The sequence below is a fragment of the Panthera leo genome, chromosome D1, assembly GCF_018350215.1.
Source record: "Panthera leo isolate Ple1 chromosome D1, P.leo_Ple1_pat1.1, whole genome shotgun sequence".
Classification (NCBI taxonomy): Eukaryota; Metazoa; Chordata; class Mammalia; order Carnivora; family Felidae; genus Panthera; species Panthera leo.
The window spans coordinates 62,991,004-63,017,314 of record NC_056688.1 but is presented as its reverse complement, the minus strand read 5'-3'; the positions used below and the strand labels follow the sequence as shown (position 1 = coordinate 63,017,314).

The following is a 26,311-nucleotide window of genomic DNA, read 5'->3' as shown; positions in this document are numbered from 1 at the left end:
GGTGTCCTCTGTGGTTCCTGGAGTTGGATGTCTGTGTCTTTCCCCAGGTTAGGAAAGTTTTCCGCTATGATTTGCTCATATAACCCTTATACCCCTATTTCTCTGTCTTCCCTATGATTCTGGTGTTGTTCCTTTTTAATGACTCACTGATTTCTCTAATTCTTTTTTTTTAAACGTTTTTATTTATTTTTGAAGGAGAGAGAGAGAGAGACAGAGCATGAGTAGGGGAGGAGCAGAGAGAGAGAGAGAGACACAGAATCTGAAGCAGGCTCCAGGCTCTGAGCTGTCTGCACAGAGCCCGACGTGGGGCTCTAACTCACGAACCTGAGATCTTGACCTGAGCCGAAGTCGGACACTTAACTTACTGAGCCACCCAGGCCCCCCATGATTTCTCTAATTCTTAAATCGTGCTCTTTTGTATTAATCTCCCTCTTTTTTTCTGATTCGTTATTCTGTATAAGTTCATCCTCTATATTGCTGATTCTCTGTTCTGCCTCATCCGTCCTTGCCGCCACTGCATCCATCCATGATTACAGTTCAGTTATAGCATTTTTAATTTTATTTTGGCTATTTTTCACTTCTTTTATATCTGCAGAAAGGGATTCTAGTCTATTTTCAACTCCAGCTAGTATTCTTATTATCGTGATTCTAAATTCTGGTTCAGACATCTTGCTTGTGTCTGTGTTGGTTAAATCCCTGGCTGTCGTTTCTTCATGCTCTTTCTTTTGGAATGAATTCCTTCGTTTTTTTCATTTTGAAGGGAGAAAAGGAATTAATGAGGTAGAAAAATTGAAATTAAAAAAATATTAAAATTAAAAACACAGACACACAAAAATCGAATAGATGATGCTAGATCCTAGGTGTGTTTTGGTGTCGGTGTTGAAAGTGGTTTGACAGATTAGAGAAACAAACAAATAAACAAAAAAAAAAAAGGAGGGGAGAAGAAAAAAAAGGAAATCGTTTGAGAATTTGATAAAGTGAATACACTAAAGTAGACTAAAATACACAAAAGTAGAGAATATAGTACAAAAAACGTATAGAAAAATGTTTTTAATAAAAATTAAAAAGAAAGATGAACTTTTTCGTTTTCCGTATTTAAGAAAAAAGAAAGGAAAAACAGAAAAAAGATAAAAAATAGAAAACATAAAAGTAAAGACAAAAAAATCGTTTCAAAATTTGAAAAAGTGAATACACTGTAGTAGACTGAAATAAAATGATGGGAGTAAGATAGAATTTGAAAAAATTTACATAAGAGCAAAAAATATAGTAATAAAAATTAAATAAAAATATTTAAAAGAAATTGAAAGTAAAAATGAAGTTTTTCTGTTTCTGCATTCAAGAAAAAGAAAAGAAAGGAAAAAGAGAAGAAAAGAAAGAAAAAAAGGAAATTGTTTGATAATTTGAAAAGGTGAGTACACTGAAGTAGACTAAAATAAAAGGATGAAAGTAAGGTAGAATTTGAGAAAATTTACACAAAAGCAAAAAATATAGTAATAAAAATTAAAGAGAGATATTTTTAATAAAAATTAAAAATAAAAATGAGTTTTTTTCTCTTTATTCAAGAAAAAGAAAAGAATTGTAAAAGAGAAAAAGGAAAAAGGGAAAAAAAAATTGAATAGATGAACCTGCTAACAGATTGAAGTAGGACTGAAATTGCTTTGTTTTCCCCTAGAGGTCGGTCAGTCTATGTAGCTCTTTGTAGTCCATAAATTAAGCCCGCGGTGAGGTTTGTGTTCTTGAAGAGTGAAGTTGGCTCAGTTAGGCAGGCCCCGGTGTAACAGCTCCGCTCTCCACTAGATGGCGCTGCTAGCCTACTGGGGTGGCTTGTTGCGGTGCTTGTTGGTGCACACGCAAATGCATATAAGGGAGTGGTGAAAAACGGCACCACCCAGCCACCCAGTCTGTTCTCCCTGATCAGCAATTGCGCACCGGTCCTCTGTCTTCAGCTCTCATCGACTCTCCTCTTTTCCACTCTCCGTGACCAGTCCCCAGGCAGTACCTCTCGCCCGAGTTTTGTCTCAGGTGTGGCTATTTTCCCCGGCCCCTTACTTCCGAAGGACTGCGGCTTTGACCCACTCCGCCCGTCTGGTCTGCGGGAGGGTCTCACTGAGCAATGGCTGAATGAGTAATGGCCGAATGTTGGCTGCACCCAGGAATGCCCACTGGACCCTGCTGTTGCTGGTGCCCTGAGACTATGGCCAGGTGCCAGCCCGCCCCTAAAAAAGATCATGAGACAGTGTAGCATCAGCATTTCAGGGACCATGGAAAATTGCAACACACATCTGCCACTGGGCTTCACCCTCAACAACCTTGCCCCAGCACCAGCGAATGTGGCTGCCTTCCGGGGTCTGCTGGGGCCAGGTGGCTTCAACAGCCTCTACGAAATGTCCTTCCAGCAGTGGAACCACTTTTCCCCGTGCGGCCTGAGAACCTCCTGGACCCCACTCTGTTCCTGGGGATTCACCTTTCCCACCAGAGCACCGCCAGGTATTGAACTGTGGAGTTGCAGCCTTTGCTCTCCCCTTGTTTACCGTCTTAATGGAATTTAAACCCTCTCCTTTCTCTTTTCTCCCTTTTTAGTTTAGTCCCTGTGGCTATTTCCAATTTTCCACTTTCTCTCCAGCTGTTTTTGGGGAGGGGTGCTTTTACTGTATACTCCCCCCTCCCCAGTCTCCGTCCTCTCTCCACCCGCAAAAGTGGCCCCCTTTCCACCACAGCTTCTCGCTCCCCAAGTTCACCTCTCTGTGCTGCATACCTCCTGAATTCTGTGGTTCAGGTTGTGCAGATTGTTGTGTTAATCTTCTAATCAGTTTTCTAGGTGTGTAGGATGTTTAGTGTTGGTCTGGCTGTCTTTCATGGATGCGAGACACACAAAAAGCTTCCATGCTGTTCTGCTATCTTGGCTCCTCCCCCAAATTGTCTTTCAAGAGGTTATTCTGCCCCTGTAGGAGAATATGGATATTTTAAATAATCTTGAAATATACTGAAATGTTGCTTCATAGGGACATTGTAGTACTTTACACACCCAGAGTTTAAGACTGTGTTTATTTCATCATATCCATCCATTTCATCACATTCCAAATTAGGAAATTTAACTTAAAAGTCTTTATTAATAGAGTGAGTAAAAGTGATATTTCAATTTTGGTTGAAGTTTTCACTTCACTGTTGAGTGAGCTTTGACATTTTCAAAGATATATTTTCCATTCATGGGCTTCTTCGTTAGTTTTCTCTTTTGTCTTTATGTGCAACTTACCTTGTAGTATTAAGTGCAATAATGTTTTTCAAGTGCTCAGTTTGGAGTATACAGTCTTATTAATTTGTATGGATTTCATTATATCTTCTTAAAAAATTTTCATTATATCTTAAGGGTATTACCTCTGTTGAATTTTCTGGAAGTATTTCCTCCAATTCATTTTCCATTACATTCTGTCTTTTCTAAAAAATGATTTACTCACCTGCATACACAAACTTTTATGTGGTCATAACAATTGTACTTTTTAATATTATTTCATGACTTTTAAACTTTTAATAACATAAAATCTAGTATTTCAATAAGTATTTACTAGCATATTCTTTACCGAAGTTTATTTTAAATTTAATTTTTAAATGAATTTGAAATTTCACATGGAGTGAAAAAGTACATTAATTTCACCCCACTAATAGTTAAACCATTGTTCCAGCACCATTCAGTAAATAAGCCTTTTTCTCCCACTATCCTGAATGCACTTTTTTAGTCCTATATTAAATTCCAACATATATTCAAAGGTCACTGCCTCCCAGGACAATCTTTTCTGTTTTTAGTGTCACTAAAAACATGTATTTACCACATGGTAGGGGAAATTCTTAGTAATAACTTCAAAAAATGTTTTAAATTAATGTTAATTAATTTAAATGTTATTTTGTTGGAATATTATATATATTTTTAAACTTTATTTATTTATTTTGAGAGAGAGAGAGAGAGAGAGAGCAGGGGAGGGGCAGAGAGAGAGGGAGAAAGAGAATTCCCAAGCAGGCTCTGCACAGTCAGCGCAGAGCCTGATGCGGGTTTGAGATCCCGCAAACCATGAGATCACAAACCATGAGATCACAACCTTTATTATTTTCTTTCTTCAGCTGGTTTTGGGTTTTGTTTATTCTTTATCTAGCTCCTTTTGGTGCAATTTAGGTTGTTTATTTGAGATTTTTCTTGCTTATTGAGGTAAGCCTGTATTGCTGTAAACTTCCCTCTTAGATCTGTTTTTGCTGCATCTGAGGTTTTGGACCATTGCGTTTTCATTTTCATTTGTTTTCATGTACTGTTTAATTTCTTCTTTGATTTCCTGCTTGACCCATTCATTGTTTAGTAGCATGTTATTTAGCTTCCATGTATTTATGGTCCTTCTGGTTTTTTTCTTGTTGATTTGTAGTTTCATAGCATTGTGCTCAGAAAATATTCATGGATTTTGATCTTCTTGTATTTGTTGAGGCTTGTTTTGTGGGCTAATATGTGATCCATTCTGGAGAATGTTCTGTATGTACTTGAGAATAATTTATATTCTGTTGTTTTAGGATGGGATGTTCTGAATATATCTGTCAAAACTATTTGTTCCAGTGTGTCATTCAAAGCCATTGTTTCCTTGTTGATTTTCTGTTTAGATGCTCTGTCTGTTGATGTAAGTAGGGCATTAAAGTCCCCTACTATTATTATATTATTATTGATTAGTTCCTTTATATTTGTTATTAACTATTTTATGTGTTTCGGTGCTTTTATGTTGGGTGCATAAATATTTACAGTGGTTATATCTTGTTGGATTGTCCTCTTTTGTTATATAGTGCCCTTCTTTGTTTCTTGTTATAGTCTTTGTTTTAAAGTCTATTTTGTCCGGTATAAATATTGCTATTCCAGCTTTCTTTTGACACCAATTTGTATGATATGTTCTGCCCATCCTTCTCACAGTTGGAGCAATTTTCAAGGATACAAATTCATGAATATAGTATTTCTCTCCATTAAGTTAGATCTTTAATTTCTCTTAGTAGTGATTTAGGGACTCAGAAATATTTTATCAAGTTTATCCCTGAATATTTGATATATTTTGATGCAATTGTACATAATAACTGTAAATTTAGTTTTCCAATTTTTTCATAGCTAGTTTGTAGAAATGCAGAAAATCAATTTTGTATTGACTTTGTATCGTGTTATCTTGCTAAATTCAATTATTAGTACAGATCTTAGGCTTTCCTACATACATCCATGTTGTTTGCAAGTGATTACATTTTACTTCTTATTTTCCAATCCCTAAGATTTTATTTTTTGTCTTATTTCAGTGGTTAACACCTGTAGTGCAATCATGAATATCCATTGATAATCCTGATTTTAGGGAGAAAGTCCTCAACTTTTTACTATTATGTATGATATTGAAGGTTTACATTAATGCCTTTTTTTCCCATGTTTGGGAAATTCCTTATTATTTCCCATATGCTGAGCATTTTTTCTATTATTATTATGAATAAATGTTGTTTTCATATGATTTTATTTTTGTCTCTATTAGGATGATGATATGATATGTATACTTTTCACTATTTTGTTAATATGACAATTTACTTTTGAATGATAAACTACTGTGCATTCTTGGGGAAGCCCCACCTACTCATGATATAATAATCTTTTTATATATTGTTGTATAGTATTTGCTAATCATTTGTTAAGGATTTTTATATCTCTGCTCATGAGGGACTTTGGTTTGGATTTTCCTATCTTGTACTGTCTATATGATTTCGTCATCAGATTTATACTGGCCTTGTAAGATGGATTGGAAAGTGTTCCTTTTTCCTCTGTTTTCTAAAAGTTTGCATTATTATTTCTATTGTAAGGATTGTCATTGTTTCTTTCTTAAATATTTGATAGAATTTTCCAGTAAAGACTTGATCTAATGCTTACTTCACTCTATTATCACATCATCTTCCTATGCCCAGAACACTATGAAAGAAATCTATTAAAGCACTAATCTATCCGTATCACTGCTGTTCTTAAACAAGTTCCTTGACCTCTTATTAACATGTAGTGCCATCTAGAAGAGCACTTAAGACCTGCCATAGTCTGGGGCCAACCTTCCTCTCAAATCTCATCCCTCTGCACTGCTTCATTAATATTGATCTCTTCTTAGCTTTCCATCAAGAATTCCATACTTTATGAGTTTGGAGTTCCTTTTAGTGCTAGTGAGTCATTCTGGAACATTCTGTTCCATTATTCAACTTTCCTCTCTCATGTTACCTCATTTTTGAAGCCTTCTGTGATCCCCACAGGCATAATCAGATGCTCTCTCTCCATGGTTTTCCCATCTCTCCGTGGTGTGGCTACAGATCCTTGCATATGCCTCTGCTTTGCCTTTGGTCATGCTTTGCTTTAGTTTGATGTGTATCTTCCACCTGACCCTGTTTAAAAGGGGTTTAAAGTTTAAGAGGAACCCAGGAAATATATTTTTTGATCCAAATTATTGATTCCAATCCCTTGACTATTTTTGGATCTTTGGACAATTCCAGTCTCTTGATGTTTTTTGCAAGGTGAGGGTTCAGAGTTTCAGTCAGGCAGTCCATATTCACACTAATCTAGATTTCTAGTTCTGAGACTTTTGTTTATTTCCTGGACTGAAGTTCCTGTGATTGTTACCAGTGCCTCTTAGACTGAACTTTGTATTGCTATTGCTACTTGTCCTGCCTACTCCCTCCTCCTCCACTAGGGTTCTGTGCTGATATTTTCTGCTTCATAATACATCTTTCTACAGTTTCATACACATCATAGCGTCATCTCCTGTAAGCTCACTGTTACCCAGCTTGACTTCTCTGTTAGAAAACTGAATGCCTCATGTTAGGGTTCATAATCCTGGCTGTACCTGAAATGACACCTGCTATGTCTTCTTTTCCCCTCCGGAACTGGATAGTACCCTTAGAGCATGGCTGTCAGAAATGGATGACCTGATTTTGCATACTGACTCTTCCTGTAAACCTTGTGCTGTTCCTTTCCAGTATACCCTGTGTACACCTCTGTCTTTCTGATAAGGTTTATCATTCTGAAGACACAAAGGTCTTGCTGAGTTCTGAACCATAAATTTGAATGTGTTTGTTCTTGTTTTTTTCCTTTGGCTTCATAAAACAAATAATTTTCTCTCATAGGGAGTTTCTTCCTGGACTTGAAGAACCCATTAAAAATCATGCATGCCACCACAAGTGTTCTCTTGTGTAAGCTGTACACACTCAATTTTTCAAAACTCTCTCAATCCAAGGCAATGTCCAGATCCTTCATACTATTGAACATCCTCCACAGATTAATCTGGCACCATTTTCAGGAGTGATTTTGGTGGCTGAGATGAGAGTCAAATGTAGAGAGATTGGTTAAGAATGGAGAGAATTGTAGGTAGTTTCACTTAAGGTGACATAATGTATGGATGGAAATACCTACAAGACTTGGTTTACCTTTGTACCTACTGTTTTGAGTTCAGGCAGTTGACATTGTCTTCACTCTTATTCCCAGGCCAGGTTCTCTTTTCTCTTAAAAGCTTATACCTTTAATCCATTCTTTCTCTCATGGTTCCACCTATGTCGTGGAGGGGTCGTCTAGGTAATGTTGTATGTTGGACCTAGTGTTGCCCACCGCCCCCCACACACCTCCAATCTCCCTGCCTTCTTCCTCATTCTCCCTAGATCAGATCTTGCTTGTTCATCAAACCAGGTGGTCCCCTTCCCTATGGGAGGAAGCCACACCTTGCTTCTGGCTGCAGGGCCTTGGCCCTCTCTTGACATGACACCCTGGAGTATGCGGTTCAAAATATTCCCTGCTGGGCCTGTTCCCTGGGGTCCCAATAAGAGGAAGAGACCTTGTTAAATCTTTGTTTGAAGAAAAGGCAGAAGTGCTAATTGGTGTCTTGTTGGTGGGAACTTCATTTTGGATCCCTACAGGCAATGCCTGGAAAGGTGCCCATTAAATACCCTGTTCTTGGGATTTGACTGGTAACTTAACTTTTTCTCATCCTTTTGTAGGTTAAACAGTGCAGATCTTTGGTGAGTAATGACCAAGGGTAGGCCCAAGGAAAAGAGATACATACAGACTTCATCCACAAATTAGCTTTCCCCCAACATTTCCAGATCTGCATAATCTGATAGGCTGTCTGGGGTGGAAATGCATGGTCTTGGTATCACTGAAGAAAATTGGAAATATCATCAATATTGATGATGTGTACATCATCAGAAGTCTATCTGGACCTTTTGTATTATATGGATATAAGCAAGAGAGGGATCAGGTATATTAGGATTACTTCCTTCCAAGTAGGCAAACATCTTTCCAATCCTGGCTCAATAATAAGCTATTTATAAATATGTTCCTCTTTGAGTGAGTCATAAGGAAACATTATGGAGGCACCTCAGTATGTGTCCTGGATTCTTCTGGTTCCAGGACCCCTTACCTCCCTTAACCCTCTTTCCTGATGGAAGTAAAGGAGCTGAGCTTACCGGGTCAGACTTTTCCTTGAGGCACGAGTTTATAATGAGGGACATTTGCTGGGTCCTCAGGAGACAGTTGGGAGATCAGAGGTAATTATTTCTTAAACTGTTCTGAAGATACTGTTAGGTTCCACAAGGTGGGCTGAGGCTTAAGGATGGACAATTTTGAGAATTATTTGAAGCAGATGCTCAGGAGGTCAGAACCACATTTCTTGACACCAGCCAACCCCTTCCTCCCCCACTACCAACACACACAGCATCATTCCCTGAGGGTGCTGAGGGGAATAGCCTGTGGTTAGGAGGGAAGAAAGGAGCCGTGTTGGGGAGGATATGGTATTTTTGACTATGTGTCTCTGGATTACTACTACACAACATCTACCCATGGGATGAACATACCATTCTTTGTCAAATCAAATGCATTGTCTCTGAATCACTGAAGTTTCTGTTGCTCTTAACCAGATTCCTCCAAATGAATTGTTTATTTCTTATAATTCAGTGAAAATAATGTTACTGTTTTCAGATTTTGACAAAAGATTTTCACATATAATATCTCATTGAATTTTCATAATGATCCTGTGAGGTAGGTTTTAATTTATTCATTTCACATGTAAGGAAACTAAGGCTTGAAAATGGTTAGCTTTGCTTATGGTCACAAAGCTGACATATGGCAGAAATAGTATCTCAAATCAGGACCTTGACTTCTGGTCCAGAGTTTATTACATGGCACTAAAACTATAGGTGTCCTGTAATCTCCCATCTTCCCAGCCCTCATGCCTTCTCCTGAGGTTACATAGTTTCCTCAGTGGCTGTGGTAAAGGTATGGGCAATAATCATGTGGTTTCTCTTGGAGAAAAAAGCAAATGTTCTTGGCCATTTTAATCTGTGCTGTTTCTTCTTTCTTGGATTATGCTCCGTGCTGACTTTTGCTCCTTTCCCTCATGCTTATAGACCACTTCCTGCTGTCACTGAAACTGTGAGATCAATCCAGCTGCATCTTTTCTGCCTGGAATGTGAATCACTTATCTTATGCTCCAAAGCCCTCTCTGACCCCAGACCCAGGCCTCTGTGTGTCCTTGTGTTTTTACTTTCACATGAGAGAATCGTGGCACTGGAGGTATTAAGGGGTGTTAGAGAGACACGTACTCCCTAAATAATTCCTTATCTGCCCCGATATTTGATTGCTCTACTGCTCACCCATGGCCACCCAGTCCTGAATGTTCTTCCTTGGCCCTGGAGAAGTCACTGCTAACACAGAGACAGGGTGATGACCTTCTAGCTCAGGGATCAGGGATTGGTGGATGTAAGGCCTTGTCTGATTCTGTCACTAAATAGATCTGTGACCCTTGGCCATTTGCTTCTTTCTAGACTGCAGTTTTCTAACCTAAAAAACAATAGTATTTGGCACAGGATATATTGCAGATCTGAATAATTCTGTACACTTTTTATAGTTATGTGATAAATAGAACTGGAGGGAATGCCCGTTTTTTCTTCCGTTCTCAATAATTTGGCGCAATTTAGAATTCTTTGGCTTTCACATGACAGCTATTACCAAGAGCTTCTGTTTTTTTCCAGGTCACTACAGCTCTGAACTTTGTGTCTACCTCTGTACACCACCACCTTAAAGGAGAGGGAGCTACAGGACGAGATACTGAGGAGAAAAACAAAACATTCATTTGTGAAATGGTTGGGGAATAATCCAAGGAAGAACCTAATCAATGTTGGAGTCATCAGGGACCATTTATTCTGTAACCTGGGAGTCAAGTGAAGTTTGGAGGAGTGAGGTATCTCCAAATTAAGAAAGTTTCCAGGTGTTAGGATTTTTGGCAGTTTCAGATGAAGGTTAGTGGTATAAGACTTAAGGAATGTGTAAGGTCAGCCCTGATTAAATCCAGTGCCAATATTCAGAACTTGGGAATGTGAGCTTGATGGGAAGGGTTTTTATTTAACATTAATTCCTGGGCATCTGCTTAAACCTGGTTATGTCATTTGCTCCAGGTCATAGATATACTAGGATATCAAATTCTGGAAACTGGTTTCTGAACTTCTTGTCCAACACATTTCCCACTGGACCAAACTAATTTGCCTCCTCTGTGTTTGAGGTTCTTGCAGAAATATTAGTTACGCTGAAAATCATTTTTGACTGTTTACTGAGACCAATGGGGGAAGAGTGATGGTGCTGGTGCTGTTAGTGAGACCATAGATCTTGAGCTCCCAATCTCCACATCAACTGACTTTAACCTGCTTCCTTTCTTTCTAGTAACCCTTCACGCTTCTAAGTGAGATGATCACCATAATTCTTTCCAATAATTCTCATCACTTCCCACATACTTTCTTCTTGGCTGGCATCCCAGGACTGACTGCTGCCCACATTTGGATCTCACTTCCCTTTAGCTTTATGTTCTTCCTGGCAGTGACTGGGAATGGTGTCCTGCTTTTTCTCATCCGGACAGAGCACAGCCTTCACCAGCCCATGTTTTTCTTTCTTGCCATGCTCTCCTTTGTTGACCTGGTTCTCTCCCTCTCTGCTCTGCCCAAGATGCTGGCCATCTTCTGGTTTGGTGCTACAGCTATCAGCTCCCACTCCTGTCTTTCCCAGATGTTCTTCATCCATGCATTCTCTGCTATGGAGTCAGGAGTGCTGGTGGCCATGGCCATGGACCGTTTCGTGGCCATCTGTAACCCACTACATTATGCGACCATTCTTACCCCCGTTGTTGTTGCCAAGATTGGAGGCCTGGTAGTGCTGCGAGTTGTGGGATTGACCATCTCCTTTCCAGGCTTGGCCCGTCGGCTGTCCTACTGTGGCTCTCACACGATTGCCTATACCTACTGTGAGCATATGGCAGTAGTGAAGCTGGCCTGTGGGGCCACCACTGTGGATAACCTCTATGCCTTTGCTGTGGCAATCTTTCTTGGTGTGGGGGATGTGGCCTTTATCGCCTACTCTTATGGGCAGATTGTGAGGACCATGATTCATTTTCCTTCACCTGAGGCACGTGCTAAAGCTGGCAGCACATGTACGGCTCATGTCTGTGTCATCCTCTTCTTCTATGGACCAGGCTTTCTTTCTGTAGTCATGCAGCGCTTTGGCCCACCCACAGCCTCTGCTGCTAAGGTCATGCTTGCCAATCTCTACTTGCTCTTTCCCCCTGCACTGGACCCCATTGTCTATGGGGTCAAGACCAAGCAGATCCGGGAGCAGCTGCTTAAAATGCTGAGGCCCAAGCAGATTGACCCCACCTGAGTGCAGTTCTCATGAACTGGACATCAGAGGCAACGGTGGTCTTTCCCTTTGGAGTGGGAGCCCCACAGCCTAGTTCATTTACTTGGTGGGGACATTCAAGAGAAAAATGAAGTTTTCTTGAGTGTTTGAAAGTTAGGAAATCTCTTCTGAGGTCTATATAGTGTTTAGATATTGGGATGGAAGACAGGGGTATCTCAAGAAAGTAATTTTTTGGATATGTTTTTATTTTAAGAGTTTGTGATTTACTTGTGTTGAGAAGACAAATGAATCAAGGAATTAAGAAATAATTAAGGTATCTATGGACCTGGAGCAAGTAACTTAGGAGATTAGGGAGAGATGAACTGGATGCCTATTTGTACATATGAGAACATGGGCCACTTCCCACCATGACACTGACACAGGCAGTCTGTGGGAGTGGATAGGCCTTGGGTAAAATTTTGGCATCACGGAAATAAAGGTGACAAACTATGGAGATTCTTTAGAGTTTAATGTTCATGAGAGAAACTTTTTAAAAAATATTCATGTTCCATCTGATTCTGGAAGTGCTTTAGTTCACGTGCTTTGATTCTGTTTTTGAGATGGATGACCCTCTATGACTCCTGTAGTATCATGTATTTTTAAGCTCTGAGAATAATGATAATTGTTCTTTTATTTCTTCATTTTTAGTCTTAGGTGCAGAGCCTTGAGTTAAAGTTTATTTCACACAATAATTATTGTTCTAATTCTTTATTTTCTGTCTTGATTCCTAATTCTTTGGGCCATTCTCATCCAGTTCCTACTATTGGCACTCACTTTAATGTGTTTGTTTTATGTTCCTAAGTATATATGTATCCTTGCAACATATGTAGTGTTGGTGGTATGTTATGTAATATACATAAGTCTCCTTCTTTAGTTCCCCAAGTGTCCATGCTTCCTCCAGCCATGGGTAGTCCGGGCTCTTGCTATTGGGAGTGCACCTCCCTGTCTTTATCCTTGTTATTCCTACTCATCTTGAGCTTCAGTCTAAACCTCACCTCTTTGAAGAAGGTTTTATAAGATAGATCAGGTCACTTTATGAACTCAGAACTCCATGTATCTTTCTTTAATTGTCCATCATAATTAAATATGTGTATATTTAATTAAATATATACATATTAATTAAATATATACATATTAATTATATATTAATTAAATATATCTTAATTAAACATATATTAAATAAATATATAATAATTGCTTTAATGATCTTTGTCCCCCATCTCTACTAAATGGTGAATTGCATTGTATCCTTAACATAGAACTCATATGATAGGCACTCAATAAATGTTTTCTCAATAAATGCATTTTATTATTTTAATGGATTATATCATTACTAGCATGTTTCTTCATTAGTCGTATTGACATATGTGTATTTTGGATTAAATGAGTACATTAATCTCAAAGTGTGGCACGGTAGGCACTCAGTAACTTTTTACTGAAGAAATGAAATAAGTTGTCACAAAACTAGCATTGAAATCATAATTGCTTTTTTTTGCAGTCATAATCACTCTTAACACTAATGTCTTTATTGCTATCACTGTGATGAACACTACCTTAAGTTTCAAATGTTATTTCATTTTTTAAAAATTTCAACTTGTGATATTTTGGACACTGTGCAGGTGCACTGGAGAATGTGATTATTTTTAATAAGGCAACCTCACTGCTGTGTATAAACACAGAACAAGCAGAAAAATAGAATTTGTTTTCCTCCTTATCTTTATTTCTTCATTATTCTCTTCTTTTCTTCATTATTGTCTTCCTCATGCTGAATATTTACCAGACTCTTGGTGTGATGATGAAATAAACTTGAAAATATAGGAAGTATGATAAAATGTGACAGTGCTGCGGTAGATGTTGGTTCCAAGTCACAGATTAGTTCTCAATGGGAAGTGAGGGGCAAGAAAGGGACTTTAGTTCTCAATGGGAAGTGAGGGGCAAGAAAGGGACATAGGTTGGGTCAGGTTAGAGATGCTATGAGTGACCAGGGTTTAGAAGAGTATGGGCCTGAGTTGTCGAGTGGGTGGATGGAGGGTTAGGGCTAAACTTATGGTCTCTAAAGGGAATCTGCTTCAGTCTTTCCTAAGTGGCTTCTGCTCTATGCCATACTCAATGGTCCCATGTTTCCTCAGTCAAATATTAATCTTCAATATTATTACTAAGAAGATAGCACAGAAGCATTGTTCACAGTAGCTTAAAGGTGAAAACAACCTATGTGTATTGGCTAATGAATGGATTAACAAAAATGTAGTATACACACATCGGTGTTCAGTGTTAAAAGGAATGAATTTCTAACACATGCTTACAACATGGATTAACCTTAAACGTTATGCTAAGTGAAATAAGCCAAACACGAAATAACAAATATTGTATGATTCCTCTTATATTAAGTACCTAGAATAGGCAAATTCATAGAGATATAAGTAGCATAGAGGTTGCCAAAGGCTTAGAGGAGAGAGGGATGGAGATTGTTTAACAGGTACAGAGCTTCTGTTTGGGATGATGGAAAAATTCTGGAAATAGATATTGGTGATGGCTATACAGTATTGTGAATGTACCTAATGGCACTGAATTTGTAACTAAAAATGGTTAAAATGATAAATGTTATGTTAAATATATTTTACCACAATAAAAAATGACTTTGCTTCATGGGCAGGAGTGGAAGAAAGGGCTGCTGGAGATGCACAGTAGCTATAGGATTGCAGAGGAAGAGGATGAATGACATTTATTACCAATGGGTGTAGAGTTTCTATGTGCTTTGACTAAACTCATTTTAAACAATATTCATATGAATATGTTGTATTAGTATAAAATCTTCATGATATGAGCAGGTACTGTTGTTCAGCTCTTACTGCATGGTACCTTGAACCATTGAGAAAAAAATCTTTGCACATAAAGTCTCTCATTTAATTTTTACAAAATGTATATGAAGCTGGTTCTCTCATTATATCCATTTTTTTTCTGACAAAAATTTTATACTTCTACTAAGTGAGGACATTACATTTTCTCACACTTGTCATACTCTGGTTTGGTAGTATGTTCACTGTTCTTGTTCCCCAAAGCAATTTTTAGGATTTTCCCCCTGGAAAAACAGACTAGCAAACAAGCATGGACTGGTGCTTTTGCTGTTCATGTCATTCATACAGATCATTCTCTACCACTCTTTGGTACTGGTGTCTCTCCTTGTTGCTCTTCTTCATTAAATGATGACTAAGTTAATGTCTTCCCTATTTTTGGCCTCCCATTACCCTGGTGTGAGACTTCAGGAATCGTGCGAATGACCCATTGAACACTCTGTTTTCATATTCTTGATTTCTTTCTTCCAAATATCCCTACCTCATTTGCCCATTTTCACAACATATCCTTGAACCTCTCTGGAGATCACTGTGTCTCTAACACATCTCCTAGCATCTGTGCTTTACCTCTTCCTATACGTATTCCTAAGCATGATACTGAGATTCTGATCGTGTCTCAAACTTGTGCTTGAAATCTTCAGTATCTCCACTTTCCACTGTTTTTTAACATGACCTAAAAAATACTACTATGGTTTCTGCTTATGAACCAGGCTCAGTTCCTGAGTACTACATCCCAAATTTCATGATTCTTTCAAGTCTTTGGCAAAACCAAGCTCCCTTCCTTCTCGCCTCAGAGATTCTGTATTCTCAGCATACTCCCATAACTCCCTTCACTTTTAACCCATTCTTCTGGTCACTAACTTGAGTTAGGGGGGGCTTTTCTGCACTCCCTAGAATTAGAAGTTCATATAATAAGAATATTATGTGATTGTCATACTGTAGTTTCAATTTATAACCCTTGTAACTGTTACTAGGTTTCTGTGATCACATATATAATGTATACTCTGTCATGAGCCATGATGACAAGAGTTATCATATTACTTGTTTTGTTTCACATCTAGTAGTGTATATGGATTTGGTAGATATTTAATACGTATTGAATGACTTAATGAATAAATGAGGCTTTGCACTAGCTATGAATTAAATACATGTTGGCTGGATGAATGGAAAGACTGCAATTGAAGCATTATTCCAAAGGAGAATGTGGCCACTGAGGTGGACCATAAGTGCTTTATCAGAGGTGGACCAAGGGAAGGGTCTGCTTGATATTGGGGAGATATTATAAAGGAGGTCTTAGCCATCTCATTAGGAACTCTGAGAATCAGTATTTTCCCCATACTTGCCATGACATTGGAGTTGATATTCATGGGCCTGTCACAGTCTCTCAGAAGAGAGGCAGAATGCTTAAGTCACCTGAGACAGGTGGTATTTAACTTAGGTTGGATCCTCTAGAAACAGACATTGAGGCAGAGATTTGCATGCAGGAAACTTATTGTGAAGTATACTTTGGAGTGACATCTGTCAGGGAGTGAGGGAAACAGGACAGAAAATACAAAAAAGTTAAACTGATCCTGTAACCCCAGCTGTCTGAGCTGATTCCATGGGGCTGCTCTTGGGCTGAGATGGTCCTTCAGTATTGCTTCAAAAGAGAGAGGTTCAGGTCTTTGTATTTGTACTTAGACTGGTTATTGGGTAAGAGCTGCACTCAGAAAGGAAAAGTAATCTTGAATGAGTCAGCTCTTTGTCCAAGGGAGAGTGATTCAATTGTGAGCTTTTAGCAGCCAACACTCTCAGCAGATGGGAGGAATGAACATGTTTAGCCTTTAAAGAATTTATTGCTCTGAGTGTGACCTGTGTGAATGAGAAACCTGAGTTTAAAGTGAAATGTGGGCTTTCCTAGCTCACTGAGAATGAAGCTGCCTATGGCAGACATCAAGGTGGACAGGCTTAGGGGTGATGACCAACACTGGACAGATGGGCCACCTGATCAGGTGCATGTGCCACTCCCTGCTCTGCCTCTCTGCCCAACCAGCTATCCCTGGGGTGGTTGACTTAGCTCTGTGTGTCCCCAGCCAATCTGGATGCTAATTTTGGCTCTGTCCGGAGGTGTCTGTGTGTCCTCTGGGATCTGACAATTGGTAATAACATCTTGCCTGCCCAATACCTTATTCACAGTCACCGGCCCTACCTTGGGGAAGTAGCAAGAATGGATGTGTCTTTCATGGTAAGATTACAGAACTAGGTATAAATTTGTGCATTATTTATAGAATAATCTATATACCAGAACTTTATACATACCATTTAATTAGTATTTATAATAAACAAGTGTGATTTATGTTATTTGCTCTACAATCAGATGAGAAAATCTATATTCAGTTTAAGTATCCTGCCATGGTTTCATTTGTAGAATATGAAAAGGGCAGAATTTAACCTTAGTTGTCTGCCTACAAAGCTTGTGTTTATCCCACTGTACTGTGAAGCCTCTGCCAGCCAGCTTATAATTATCAAGTTTAATAAGAAATTGTCCTTTTCTTAAGACAAACCATTAAGACACTGAAAAGATTTCTGTAATTATGTAAAACAGAAAACTGTGGATGAAGATAAAAAGATCACAAAATAAAGTGCTTCTGACATGACTAGTATGTTCCTAATACAGCTAATGAGTCCTTCTAAAAGATAGTAGCCAAGAGCCTATGAATTTTGAAGGATGAGAAAGACCAATTCAGATAAAAGAGGAAGAAAGAATACATTAAAGTTACATGTAAAATAAATTGGTGTGCTCGTATGATTCCAACATTGGAATCGTTCAAGCAAAACATATGTGTGGAAAAGTGCTAAGTATAAGTCAAATTAATACAAAAGATAGCCTTTGAAAACTTTGCTTGCCAGTCAATTATGATATTAGTCCATGGATTAAATGGAAAAAAGGATTTTAATCTCAGAAGTGATATGATGACTTTTGAATTTCAGATATATTTTATAATCCTCTGCCTTAAAAATGCAGTGTGGAAGAAAGGGTTAATGACAAGGCCAGAAGATCTAAGGAAATAATCCAGGTGATAAACGTTAGGAGTATGCACTAGGCGGTGACCCTAGGGGTTGAGAAGAATGAGTGGATCAAAAGGGGTTGAAATTCAGTCAACAGGAATGGTGACAAAGTAAAAGGAGATATAAAAATGAATAAGAATGATTTCAGGTTTCTACATTGGGTTAGATAGATAGATATAGTGATTATATAGGGAGAAGATAAAGGAAGTAGAGTGTATTTAGGGAGAATAAACAAGTTGATTCAGTCTTGAATATGTTGAGTGTGTGCTATAGACATTGATGTATAGATAAGTGGAAAATGGATTTGTATTTCAGAAAGGTATTTGAATTAGAAACCTAGATTTGGAAGATATTAGACTATATAAGTGGTTTAAATATTGTAAATGGATGAACTCAATCAGAGAAAATGTACAGAACTGAGAAGGGAGGAGAGGATGAAGCCCTGGAATCAATAACATATAATGGACAGATAGATGGAGACGGTGTTGGGATGGAAGACATAGGAGGAACACAGTAGAATGCTGTGTTGTGGAAACTAAGGGAAAATACTTAAAAAAAATAACAGATTGATTTATTGTGTCCAGTAATGGCAAGAGGTGATACAGAAGATCCATTCAAGTGGATATTCCAAATTAGAAGTCAATGAATGGTAGTTTAGACATCTCTAAGCAGCATGATTACTCTTACCTGTAAATGAAAGTAGACCTATCTTAATTCAGGCATTTGGATGTCTCACCTTAAAGATGTTATCTCAAGAACAGGGGATTCTCTTCTTTGTATCTCACTTTATTCTTTTGTGTTTCACTTTCAGGTTCTCTCTTCTCATGAAGGTGGTAGCCAGAGGTAGACACTGTGATAACCCCCCAGCAATGGAGAAATCATGATTTTTGTTTCTTTTCTCTCTTCCTTCTCCAAGCCATTGTTGATGGCCCTTAGTAATTCCAGCTGGAGGCTACTGCAGCCTTCTTTTTTCCTGATGGGCATCCCCGGTTTAGAGGAAAGCCAGCACTGGATAGCAATGCCGCTGAGTGTCCTTTATCTCTTTGCTGTAATGGGCAATGTCACCATCATCTTTATCATCTGGACTGACCCATCCTTGCACCAGCCTATGTACCTCTTTCTGGCCATGCTCTCTGGCATTGACCTGGTGCTGGCGTCCTCCACTGCACCCAAAACCCTTGCAGTGCTCCTGGTTCATGCCCATGAGATTGGGTACACTGTCTGCCTGACCCAAATGTTCTTCATCCATGCGTTCTCTTCCATGGAGTCAGGTGTACTTGTGGCCATGGCTCTGGATCGCTATGTAGCCATTTGTCACCCTCTGCACCATTCCACCATCTTGCATCCAGGGATCATAGGGCGCATTGGAATGGCAGTGCTGGTACGGGGGTTACTCCTCCTCCTCCCCTTCCCTATCCTGTTGCGGAGACTTATCTTCTGCCAGGCCACCGTCATAGGCCATGCCTATTGTGAACATATGGCTGTGGTGAAACTTGCCTGCTCAGAAACCACAGTGAACCGAGCTTATGGGTTGGCAGTGGCCCTGCTTGTGGTTGGGCTAGATGTCGTGGCCATCGGTATTTCCTATGCCTTCATCCTCCAGACAGTGCTGAAAGTACCAGGGGGTGAGGCCCGACTTAAGGCCTTTAGCACATGTGGGTCTCACATTTGTGTCATCCTGATCTTCTATGTTCCTGGAATATTCTCCTTCCTCACTCACCGCTTTGGCCACCATGTACCCCATCATGTCCATGTTCTTCTGGCCACACTCTACCTCCTCGTGCCACCTGCACTCAATCCTCTTGTCTATGGGGTGAAGACTCAGCAGATCCGCCAGCGAGTACTCAGGGTATTCTCCCTAAAAGGATGGATCTGAACACATCCCAGTTATTATTTTCTGAGGCTCAGGCCAAAGGTACTGTCAGGAACCCATAGCTGGTTTAGGCTATGTGGATAGAAATCATTGCACAGTGAGGGGTCCTTCCAGTCCTGCTATCTCACGGCAAAGAACACCCCTGGGCACTTGGCTCCATCACTTATTGGATTACTTGGATAGCAGGATTTGTGATTATTTTCCCCATCCATCCTTTTTTTTTACTCTTGATACCAATATTTATATACTCCTTGTGGTGAGGGACTGGGAGATAATGTCAATAGATAATAGCTCTGGATATGCCATTTTTTCTGCCTTCACCCAATGATTGTGGAACAATGTCTAGTAAGGGAATGGGAAGTCCCAACCTTTGTCTGGTTTTAGTTTTAAAGTGTCTTGAACTTTCAAAAAGCTGGAGCTCTAGGGCACTGGTTTTCTTTGTAGTAAGAGAATGTCTCTCATAGCATTTGAGATGTCCACTATGTGAGAAAACACCTGTATTACAATATGTTTCTCATTTATTTAAACAGACCTAAGGGGGACAATAGTGTAATAGGCTCTATAAATAATATGTTATGATCCCTATTTTTATTTTTTATTTTGCTTAAAATTTAAAAAAATGTTTATTTTTGAGAGAGAGAGAGACAGAGTGCTAGTGGGGGAAGGGCAGAGAGAGAGAGAGAGAGACAGAGAATCTGAAGCAGGCTCCAAGCTGTCAGCACAGAGCTAGACATGGGGGCTGGAACTCACAAACCGCAAGATCATGACCCATTCTGAAGTTGGTGCTTAACTGACTGAGCCACCCAGGTGCCCCTGATCCCTATTTTTAAAATATAAAGATATATGTATATAGTGGATTTCTTTTTTAAAAAGTTCTATTTATATTTTTTATTTATTATATTTAAATTCATTTATATTTTTTACTTAGGATAAGAGGGAATAAGACCAAGTATTGAATATACTATGTTTATGAATATTAATTTAACAAAGCAAAAGAAATCATGTAATTATTATTATCTAATAACTATAACGTGCTAGAAGCTGGTGTTGGTAAATTTTTATTATAATTATAGATTATTATTATATTTATTAATAAATATAGAACTAGTTATGCCACTTGAGAGTAGAAATTTCTCTTTCTGAAATGTGGATATGGAATGATGTTCATTAGATCCCCACCCCACCTTTTGGTAACAGGAGCTAGGTTAAACTTACAAGAGAATTGTCATAATTGGTGTGTTGCATCCTATTTGTTGGACACTGCCCTAAAATCTGACTTAACTTTTGTGTTCCTAAAAAGTAGTACATTTTGTTCGGTTCTGGAAGAAGCAAGTCACTGCTGCCTTGAGGTAGGATACTCTGGTGTCAGTGGACTCCGCAGTGGTCAAAAGGGGGGAATGGATGAGTTAGTGTTCCAGTTTCCCCTTTCTTGGTAAATTTCACTCCTAATAAATAGTTTTCAGGTACAGAGACTGAGTAGGAAATCTTCAGTTTGGGTGCATTAGGGAGGAATTGTGAGTTCTTATTGTAGGAACAATTACACGTTCTCATCACGTTGGTTGTAGGCGCAGGACTTGAACTCTGGTGAGTTGTCCTGAGGAAGCCCAGGCTGTGGTGTACGTTGTATCCCATTCACTAGAAAACAACTATGTTGGCTCTAGAGGTACTTTGTTTAGGAAGGTTATTCAAAGTAGCTGTTTGTTCTCTAGTCACATTTACACTATTTGTGGAAGCTTGGATGTGGGTATGATGGTGGGATCTGAAGAGCTTCTTGGGTCACAAGATGGAAACATGTACTGAAGATGGCAGAGCAAAACTGTAGAAGAGCCTGTGTTCCCGACGCTCTCTGGGCCACCAACCCTGACTTAAACTTGAGACAGAAACTTGTTTAGTAGGTTAAGTCCCCTACTATAATTTGGAGAATCTTTTTTTTTAACGTTTATTTATTTTTGAGAAAGAGAGACAGAGACAGAATGTGAGTTGGGGAGGAGCAGAGAGAGAGGAGGCATGGAATCCAAAGCAGGCTCCAGGCTCTGAGCTGTCAGCGCAGAGCCTGACTTAGGGCTTGAACTCAAGAGCCATGAGGTCATGACCTGAGCTGAAGTTGGATGCTTAACCAACTGACCACCCAGGTGCTCCCAAATCCCAAATAAGCTCTGGCTGTCAGCAGCCTCTCCCCAACTCATGCTGTCTCTGTTTCAAATAAATAAACTAAAAAAAAAGGACATTTAAAAATATTACTACATATTTTATAATTTTTTTTTTCTACTTTCACTCCTATCTGTAAAGGATTAGCTTTTCTGCTTGTTTAGCATCGTCCTTCCTTTTCACGAGACCAGTGTTCTTCAACTGTCTGTAGATTCTTTTATCTGTCTGTTCGTCGATGAGACTTATTGGTTTAGATAGGTGGTGACAGTTTCCTCAGAACCTGTGAAGGTTACAGCTCCTGTTCTCTGGTTGTAAGACTCTGTAGGTCATTGTGCTGCGGTGTGCTAACAGGTAGAATTCCCCTCTGGTCGTTAAGAGGAAAATGAAAGGTGTACCGAGTTCCCTCTTTTTCTGCTGAAATAGAGAAGCTTTTATACCTGGAACCAGAGATGGTACAGTATACTATGCTGATATGTGGAGCTACCTCTCCATACGTCTTGTCCATTTCTAGCGAGTACCCTACCTTGGAATTGATTTTGATTGCATCTGGCCTCACTGCAATGACAGGGTTTGGGGGTCAGCAGCATCTTCTTTTTATATAGGGAGATTATGTCCTAGCCACGTTGTGCACATAGAACACTACACTGATACAGCTGTCCAGCCCATACAAGAATAATGACCTCATCAATTCATGAAGGATATCTTTCAATTTCTGTCACCATTTCCATTGACTCTAAGCTTGGCATATTCTCTGGATCTTTTAATGAACACATTTCCCATCCCTGCATCAAGATTTAACTTGTCCAGTTTCTCCTTCCCTAATTCATAATTCTCTACACAACCACTGACATTGGTTTGCAGCCTCTTCATTCTGGTTTTTCTGTGAAGCCAATCCTATGTGGCTTATGAATACCAGAAATTTCTCCAAGTATTTGAACTGATAATTGTACACTTTCCTATATCTAGTACTGGTATTTAATTATCTTATTTTCATATTTCTTTAGCCATTAAAGAGAAACATTGGCAGATGTGGGAAGTAAATCATGTTTTCAGTCCAACATCTTGAATCAGAATTATTACAATTTTAATTTAATCTTGTGATATTACTTGTGTTGCATGCATTTTATATGCTAGACTAGACACCAGGAAGACAGGAGTCTCTTATGTGTCATTTACTTCTCAATACCAAGTGCCTGACTTACTCCCCAACACAACAAACCTATTGATAATTATTTGTGGTACAGGATGAATGCACAAACTTGATATCTCTGGTGTGAATGCTTTCTTTCTATCTTTTTTTGGTAACTTTTAGTGTGCTTTTCTGTTTAGGAGGACAGATCTCCCATCCTAGAATTAGATGCTCCTCATTTGAGGGAGACAGGGTGACTCTTGATAGAAAGAAGCTCAGGAATGCTATGGGCAATTGAAAGTGCAGATTTCTCACTCTTTATCTCCTCTGTCCTTAGTAGTTCAGATTGCTTACAAGGAATTAAAGGGTGATCAAAGTAATGACAGTTAGAACCTAGTAACTTTCTTTTCCAGTAAGTCATGACTACAAAATATAGATGGGACCAGAGGACAAAGGGGAGGCTGTCAATTTTATTCTCTTGCTTCTAGATCTTGAGATCCATTCCTACTTTTCCCCCCACCTTGACATGGGTAGATTTAATGTGAAAATTGGGCTACTAGTACAATTACCCAGCCATCTGCAAGGAGGATTGCAGGAACCCCATAAACGGAGCCATGGAAAAATGTAAAATGTAAAAAGAATCATTGGCTTCTAGGGCTTTCTCTCAGGGAAACAGACCTTAGTGTTCTTATGCAGGTGTGTATGTGATAACTTGAATACAAGGTACAAGAGTACACTGCTATACTTACAGATCCTCCAGGCAGGCAGTGAAACAGACAGAACATATTTCCTATGTCTGAGATGCATTAACCCCACACACTGCACAATTGTATTAGTAATCCTTCTTTCCATATGGTAAACCAATCAAGGGAGAGGAGGAGGGAAAGACAGAGCAGAAATTTTATTCCTATTATTTCCCCCTTGTGGTGAGAGGAAGAAAAGCCTTCCTCTGGAAGTGGAGTGGAAGAATAAAGTTCTTCCCTAGTAGGCAGCAGATGGCTCCTTTCACGTTCTGAATGAAGTTGATAATGTTACATGGGGGCGTGGGGGTGGGGTGGGAAAAAGGGCATCGGGATGGGGGCAGGATATTTTTTTGTGTGTGTACTACATCATAAATTATGTCTCAATAAATTTCAAGAGAACAGAATATATTCTTTTAACAAACACAGAATTAAGTTGGAAAACAATAACAAGATGCCATGGAAAGCACTAAGCACTTGGAAGTTAAATAGCACACATCTAAATAATCCATGGCTTAAAAAAGAATCACAGAAGAAGTTAGACAATATTTCAAACTGACTGTTGGTAACATAGCAAAAGTTGTAGGACACAGCCCCCCCCCCAAAAAAAAAATTGAGACAAATTTATAATTTTCACTGCTTATAATAGAAAGAATGAAGATTTAAAAGCAATTATTTAAGTTGATGACTTGACAATTTAAAGTAAGAAGGGTAAGTTAAGCCCAGGTAACCAGGAGTAAGGAATTAATAAAGATAAGACTAGAATCAATAAAATTGAAAAGAGAAACAATAGAGAAAATCAAATTAACAAAAGAACAAAGTTGATTCTTTGGAAAGATTAATAAAGTTAATAAAGCCCTGATAAGACTTATAAAAGAAAAAGAGAGAAACACAGAAGATCAATATGGTGATTTAAGAAGTTATCATACAGATAATACAAAATATTAAAAGGATAATAAAGGGTTGTTACAACTTTAAACTCAAAAACCCAACAAATTTACCTATTAGATTTTAGGGCACACACTATGTGAATTTTAACCCCCATACATCCTAATTGCAGGCTTGTCTTTAGGAATTCTCAAGGGATAGTGTTTTCTTTTTCAAAGAAAATATTTTTTTCCTTGTCTTCCATTCCCTTCCTCCTTCTTTCCTCCTCCTCCTCCTCTCCCTCTTCTTCCTCCCCCCTTCTTCTTCTTCCCCTCCCTCTCTTGCTATCTCCCTCCCTTCTCTCCATCTCACCTTCCTTCCTTCCTTCCTTTTTTTCTTTTCTATGATTTTCCCTTAATTATCAACTAAGAATGTCTCCTTCTCAGCTTCTCCCCTTAAGGGAGACTGTATTGTAATAGAGTTCTCCAGAGAAATGGAACTACAGTAAAACCTTGGATTTATTTAGAGTAACTTGTTCTGCAAGTGTTCCACAAGATGAAGCAAACATTTCTAATAAATTTTAAACCTGATAAACAAACAATGTCTTGCAATAGAAGTAGTAAGTGATGCAGAATGTCACATGATCACAACTGAGCCAAGGGGTCTTAAAATTTGCTTTGATATACCAGTACTTTGGATTACAAGCATGTTTCCAGAGCTAATTACTCTCACAAACCAAGGTTTTACTGTAACAGGATATAGATAGATATAAGAGGAGATTTGTTATAGGAACTGGCTCATGTGGTTATGGAGGCTGATAAGTCCCACAATCTGTCTGCAAGCAAGAAAACCAGGAAAGCTGGTGGTATAATTTATTCTGAGTCCCAAGGCCTGAGAAGCAGGAGAGCACTGGTGTAAATCCTAGTCTGAGGCCAGCAGCTGCTAGTCTAAGTATAGGAGTCTGAAGGCTGAGGTTCCAGGTACTCTGATGTTCAAAGGCAGGGAAGAAATTGACATTGAGGCTCAAGATGAGAGGGGATTTCCCCTTCCTTTGTCTTCTTGTGTTTTATTAAGGCTTTCAATAGATTGGTTCATGTGGGCCCACATTGATGAGGGTGGGTCTCTTAATCAACTGAACCAAATGCTAATCAATTCCAGAAACACCCTCACAGTTACATCCAGATGTAAAGTTTTGCCAGTAAATCTGGGTATTCCTTAGCCCAGGTAACTTGACACATAAAACTAACCATCAGATATATGAACTCCCAACAGACTCCTTCCTTCTTCCTTCTCCTCCCTGGCTTTGTGTTTTTTCTCCAAGAAATGTGATCTGTAAATGTAGATTGGACCTGGACTCTCTCTTTATGCTAATGACCGTATAATGAGAAAAATATATATAAATGGAACAAGTAGGTATTAGCTGTCAAGGTTTACACTTTTAGTTGATTTCAACTTGAAGGGAAGTCTAAATAGTGTGTGAGAACCTCTATGAGAAAGAAAATATAAGGGCATGAAGGAATTAATTTATGTTTAAAATATGAGCCCAGCACTATTCTAAGCGGTATTTATATATTGATTCTTTTAACCTTCGTGAGGACCCTATGATGTAGGGGAACTATTATTATTTTCATGTTAAATAAGAAAACTGAGACTCAGAGACACAAAGTGATTTTTTTAAGTAACACAGCTTATAAGTGACTGTGCTGGGATTTTAACCCAGGTAGCCCATCCTACAGTCTTTTTCATCATAGCACCCTGCCCTCCATTCTAAACCACATTGGTGGTAATTTGCATTATTGAGATATCACTCCGTGCTACATTTTACTGATGTTCCATTTTGTGCTGATAAGATTTTCCACAGGCTCATCAAATATGTGAGTAACCAAATTCTAGAATCTTATTCTGAGGGTCTGTTCTTGA

General features: G+C 38.8%; 3 protein-coding genes across 3 annotated transcripts in view; all 3 read left to right on the top strand.

The window, feature by feature from the left end:
• The window catches only part of LOC122200037 (olfactory receptor 56A4-like), a 206,725-nt gene that overhangs the window by 102,063 nt on the left and 78,351 nt on the right, over nucleotides 1-26,311 (top strand). The window contains exons 4-6 of the mRNA XM_042905447.1: nucleotides 10,045-10,311; nucleotides 17,557-17,642; nucleotides 18,446-18,477. Coding sequence (XP_042761381.1) covers nucleotides 18,459-18,477 — 19 coding nt within the window. The 5' untranslated portion in view covers nucleotides 10,045-10,311; nucleotides 17,557-17,642; nucleotides 18,446-18,458. The remainder of the gene's footprint in view (nucleotides 1-10,044; nucleotides 10,312-17,556; nucleotides 17,643-18,445; nucleotides 18,478-26,311) is intronic.
• On the top strand, nucleotides 10,710-11,716 carry LOC122200046 (olfactory receptor 52K1-like). Its single transcript, XM_042905458.1, has one exon. The coding sequence runs from the start codon at nucleotides 10,754-10,756 to the stop codon at nucleotides 11,714-11,716; it is 963 nt and encodes a 320-aa protein (XP_042761392.1). The 5' UTR covers nucleotides 10,710-10,753.
• LOC122200040 (olfactory receptor 52L1) lies at nucleotides 18,454-19,510 on the top strand. The gene has a single exon (XM_042905448.1). The coding sequence runs from the start codon at nucleotides 18,515-18,517 to the stop codon at nucleotides 19,508-19,510; it is 996 nt and encodes a 331-aa protein (XP_042761382.1). The 5' UTR covers nucleotides 18,454-18,514.

What these genes read in the sequence shown, in the direction of transcription:
- LOC122200046 (XM_042905458.1), top strand. Translation starts at nt 10,754, where the DNA reads ATGATCACCATAATTCTTTCCAATAATTCTCATCACTTCCCACATACT.
- LOC122200040 (XM_042905448.1), top strand. Translation starts at nt 18,515, where the DNA reads ATGATTTTTGTTTCTTTTCTCTCTTCCTTCTCCAAGCCATTGTTGATG.